Source organism: Aphidius gifuensis, linkage group LG1 (assembly GCF_014905175.1).
Source record: "Aphidius gifuensis isolate YNYX2018 linkage group LG1, ASM1490517v1, whole genome shotgun sequence".
In the NCBI taxonomy this organism is placed as follows: Eukaryota; Metazoa; Arthropoda; class Insecta; order Hymenoptera; family Braconidae; genus Aphidius; species Aphidius gifuensis.
Window position 1 is genome coordinate 9,740,163 of NC_057788.1, and position 5,709 is coordinate 9,745,871.

The 5,709-nt window shown below is 26.0% G+C and overlaps 2 protein-coding genes across 2 annotated transcripts; both read left to right on the plus strand.

Moving 5' to 3' along the window:
• The first annotated feature begins 2,349 nt into the window (after nt 1-2,349).
• LOC122847732 lies at nt 2,350-3,856 on the plus strand. The gene is made up of 2 exons (XM_044145584.1): nt 2,350-2,711; nt 2,815-3,856. The coding sequence occupies exons 1-2, from the start codon at nt 2,448-2,450 to the stop codon at nt 3,814-3,816; spliced, it is 1,266 nt and encodes a 421-aa protein (XP_044001519.1). The 5' UTR covers nt 2,350-2,447; the 3' UTR covers nt 3,817-3,856.
• Nucleotides 3,857-4,696: 840 nt separating this feature from the next.
• Nucleotides 4,697-5,709, plus strand: LOC122861078. Its single transcript, XM_044165286.1, has 4 exons — nt 4,697-4,845; nt 5,106-5,271; nt 5,370-5,643; nt 5,697-5,709. The coding sequence occupies exons 2-4, from the start codon at nt 5,118-5,120 to the stop codon at nt 5,707-5,709; spliced, it is 441 nt and encodes a 146-aa protein (XP_044021221.1). The 5' UTR covers nt 4,697-4,845; nt 5,106-5,117.

Sequence of the window (5,709 nt, forward strand, 5' to 3'; positions counted from 1 at the left end):
TTTTAATTATAATTATCATATACTTTTCTTTCTATTTTACGTGTAATATTCTTTTGTATTCTTCTATAATTTATTCTCAAAAAGACATACGAAATGACATTGTGTTGACATTGTAACAGAACATTTTTATTATAACTTGTTTTCGATATTACTTGAAATCATAAACATTATTCGAATGTCAATGTTAATATTTTTGTAAAGCAAAGTTGAAGAAAGAAATATACTTTTTCAAATAATTTTTTGAATTGGACAATTATTTTTACCTTCCTTTTACTTCAATACATATTAAAATAAAAATATAAAAATTTTATGTAAATTTTTTATTTATTTATTTACTTACTTGTTGGTTTTTTGTAATCTAGTCAGAACAACGTGAAGAAGCAATTAATGTAAAAATAACCAAATAATAAAATAAAAATTATATGATTATTGTTTAGTGTCACCTTTTGTGTGCTTTTGCGATTGTGATTTTCACATGTAGTGGAAAATTTCTGTTAGCTTTTCGTTGGTATTACAGGAATATTAATCGCTTGATTAAAATTATAGCTGTTATTATTTTTATTTCCTTGTTTTTTTTTTTTTTTGTTATAATTTTTGATACCTTAAATAATAGCTGATCCTAATGGGAATAATTTTCTGGAATTTCTCTGGAAAGCTCCGTATCGCTTCGGAACTGGCCTGCAATTAAAATTCCAGACTACTCTGGGAAAACCCCGGAATATTCCGTAACTTGCTTATAAAAAAAAACCTAGTTTAGGATACGTTGTTTCGATACCATATAGCTGCTCCTGTGATTACATTAATTATTATTAAAGAATATATATTTTTTTCAAGAAAAATCATTGGTTTATTTTACCAAATTTCGGAATTGCTCTGGATTACTCCGCATTTTTTCGGAGCAGGCCAATTACGGAAAAATCCAAAGTAATATGGAAAAATATCCAGTAATCCGGCATAGTCCGGAGCAATTCAGGAATAATCCGGAGAAATTCGGGAAAACATTTCGACCAGGGATCTAAAAAGTAAATTAAAAAAAAGTTTTTTCATCTTAGAAATAATTTTATTAGCTGGTTTTGTAGTCTTGTTTTTTTAACTGTTTGAAATTAATGAATTGAACAATTTTGAATTTATCATTCATTGAAGTAATTTTTTTAATTTTAAATAATTATATTTGAACAATATTATTATTTTTATTAACTGCTTGATACTTTTTTTGTGTCTGCAGAATTTTCAGATTCCCAAACTATAGTTTTAAGGTACAAGATTGCGATCAAAGCACAATGTATTTGTTTATTATCATTTATAACATTCAAAATTTTTTCGACTAAATTCGACTACTTCTGACTACACTGACTAGCTTCGATAAATGCATTGTCAGTGTAGTCAACACAATAAATGCAGAAGTCAATTGTAGTCAACTCATAAGTTTTCAAAAATCGTGTTGGTAACGTAGACTTCTAGCTGAGATCACGTGAGAGTTTTTTTTTGTTTTTTTACTGTTTACATTCATGACATTTATATCAAAGGTTAACAAATAACAATAGCACAATAAACAGTCAAACGTACAAAATTGTTTACTTAAAACCAGTCATTGAATTGTTACATCTTTCTTTGTTTTTAATTCGTTATATCAATGACAATCTGTATAGAAAAAGAATAAAATTTATTGCATTAACTACAGCTAAAGTAATTATCAAAAAACCATAGGACCAATTTAGGTAAATAAAAATTTATATTTTTAACAATTATATTTATAAGACAATTACGTGTATCAACTGTATTTAAACATGTTGCATGACATTCAACATTAGTTGGCTTTATAAATATAATTTTATTAATGATGATTTATTGCAGGTAAATCATCAACTTTGATTGATCTATATTTTGGAATATATATATATATATATATATATATATTTTAATGGTTATTTTTGTTTATTTTATTATTCTCGATATAAGACATTTAAATTCATTATTATTTTTTCAAAATATATACTCAGAGTTGACTTAAAATGAGTGCAAAAAGAATATGTATTGAAAAAGACCAACAAATCTCTGATTGTGACAAGAATAAAAAAAAAGTTGTCATCAACTCACTGGACTACGACTCATTAGCAAAAATCTTCATGCTGCTGCCAATACCAGAAAGGATAGACATGGAAAAAGGTAAATATTATTATCAAAATAAAGTTTCTTTGTTTTTAAAGAAATAGTAATGTATATATTATTAAATTTTCAATCTGATACGTTTTATTCTAGTTTGTACCAAATGGAAAGAGGTATGTCAACTTGCTTGGTATGACATTAAAAAATACAAATGTGAATCATCAATTGGACGTTCTTATGATAACTGTTTGTTGACACAATCATACCTCGAGAAAATATTATTAAGATGTGGTAATTATTTAAAAGAATTGTCTCTCTCAGATATTTGTGATTCGAGTATTATGCCATTTGTTGGTGATCACTGTAAAAATTTAACAACCTTGGAATGTAAATTTGGTGATAATGCCTTAATTGATAATGCTGATCACTTTGTCCAAGCATTTACACAGTTGGATAAATTAAAATGCATCAAAATAACGGTAGATCAAAAGTGCTTGGATGAGACAATTAATCTCGCTGAAATAATTAATAGTCTCCCAGAAGAAATTAATGAAATTCATTCATTTTCTAAACCTCTGTGGAATCGAGATCATAATATTTCCATAGTAAGTTGTTATTGAATATCAACTAGTCGTTTATGACTAGTGACAAACAATGCTATCAATTAAATAAATACAAATTATTTAAACGAATTTTTATTATTTTCAGAGTTTTAAAAAATTTAAAAATCTTCAAAAATTGACAATACATAACTTCTGTCTAGATCACATAAACTTCCAAGAAATAGCAGACATAACAACACTGGTTCATCTTAGCATTGGAATATTTGATATACACACAAACCTTTCTCTATTTAATAAACTTGTTAATTTGGAATACATTGAATTATCGATGGATTATGAGTATAGTGTGGACCTCGCTACAAAAAGACTAAGTATAATGCCTGACTTAGCAAATACATTTGTTGAATATTGCAAGAATTTAAAACATTTGAAAATAACTAGTAACAATGAAATGAATACTGCTTTAAAAAAGTTGACAGAGTTGAAAAATCTTGAATGTTTAATATTGATGGGCGACTTTTCTTTGCTTACAGAGGAATCAATAATCGCGATTTCAAACAATTGTAAAAAACTTAAACGTTTAGAAATAGATGAGTGTATGATAAATGATGACGAGTCATATCCTTGTCCATCTGCTCTTAATGAGTTATCAAAATTACAATATCTTGAACATCTACATTTAGGTACGACATTAGATCTTGAAGATAGTGCAATTATTGCTATTGCTAATAATTGTAAGAACCTAAAAAGTTTAGGTATCCGAGGTTGTATGGATCTTACTGAGACAGGTCTCGTTGCTTTAACAAACTTGGAAAATTTAGAAAAACTAGATGTAAGCTTTCTTAATAAAATTACAGACAGCTTCCTTATCAAATTAAAAGGCTTAAAGGAATTGAATTGTTCTTTTTGCCAGGAACTTACTAATGCTGGTATTAATCAATTTATAAAAAATAATCCAGATCTTGAACTTCTTGATGTCCGCTGTATTAATAATTTGACAAGTGACTTGGTTATTGCTGCTGATTGTGCAACTAAAAATCGTACAAATGGTATTACTTTACATCTAACAATGGGCAATTTTTCTGGTCGTCCATTTTCTAATAAACCAATAATTGAATCTCGATGGTTGATTGTTATATGGTTATGAAGACTGTCCCATTTTAATCTGTATAAATGGATTTTTCTTTAAAAATATGCCTTCAATTTAAAAATGATGTCAATAATTTTGTATGACAAAGTTACAAATTAATTATACTTTGTAAGATAATTTTTTGTATGGAGCAATTATTTTTACCTTCAATGGAAAATATGTCATGACAATTTTGATGATATTTAAATGGCTTAAATAAACTTTTATATTTTTTCAATAAACATGCCTGTTATTATTGATATTTACCAGTGTGTAAGAAAGGTAAATTCTTGAACATGACAATCACCTCTTGTTGACAATATATTTTTTTAATAAATAATAATTCACAAAAATAAATTGATTAATTATTCATCTAAACAAATTTTCATTCAGCCAAAAATACTTTTAAAGATTTGCCAAAAATCAAAAACAAATATTATAATTCATAGATGAATATTTTTATTTAATTAATTAAAAATCAACTATTTTAATTAAAAAAAAAAAAAAAATGGATATAAATAAATACAAAATCATTGAAATGAACAAAGTACTTTGTAAAATTATTCGATGTAGTTTGATGATACACTGGGTTTAACTTTTAACAGCTGACAATAAATTACAGCATAATTTTTTTTTTTTTCTTTTCTCATTTATAATATTTATAATTTTTATTTACAACTTGAAACTTTTGACTATTTTTGACTACAATTGTTAGTTAACTTTGATAAATATTGAAGTCAATTAATCAAAATTTAAAACTATGTTGGTAACGTAGACTTCTAGCTGGGAACCCCTTTTTTTTTTTTATTGTTTTTACATTTATATATATCAATCCATATCAATTATCAAAGGTTACCAAATAACAATAGCACAATTAACAATCAAACGTACAAAAATGTCTAATTAAAACCCATCATCAAATTAATACATTTATTTTTCTCTTTAAATTCGTTACCAAGTAAATGACGACATTGTGCAGTGAAATAGAACAGAATTTATTGCATTAACTACAAAATTAATTATCACCTAATCAAAGGATCAATTAAGGTAAATAAAAATTTATAATTTCAACAATTACATTTATAAACAATCACGTGTATCAACTGTATTTTAACATGTTGCATGACATTCGATATTATTCGGCTTTAAATATAATTTTATTGATGTTGATTTTGCTGGTAAATCATCAATTTTTAATTAATCTATATCTTGGAATATATATTTTTTGATGGTTATTTTTATGTATTATATTATTCTGGTTGTGATACATTTAAATTCATCATTATTTATTAAATATATATTTTTAGAGTTTACTGAAAATGAGTGCAAAAAAAATATGTGTTGAGAAAGATCAACAAATCTCTGATGACGGTGACAAGAGTCAAAGAAAAGTCATCAATTCACTGGACTACAGCTCATTAGCTAAAATCATTATGTTGTTGCCAATTCCAGAAAGGATAGCCATGGAAGAAGGTGAATATATTATTATCAAAATAAAGTTTCTTTTTTTTTTAAATGAAATATCAATGTTTTTATAATCAATTTTTCATATTTAATATGTTTTTTTCTAGTTTGTACTAAATGGAAAGAGGCAAGTCAACTAGCTTGGTATGACATCAAAAAATACAAATGTGAATTTACAATTGGGCGTTCTTATGATAATTGTTTGTTGACACGATCATACCTTGAAAAAATATTATCAAGATGTGGTAGTTATTTAGAAGAATTATCTCTCTCAGATGTTTGTGATTTATATATTATGCCATTTGTTGGTAATCACTGTAAAAATTTAACAAGTCTTGAATGTAAATTTGGCGTCGGTTCGTTACAATGGGATGCTGATCGGTTAGCTTCAGCATTTACACAGTTGGATAAATTGAAATGCATTAAAATAACAGCTGTACATCATAA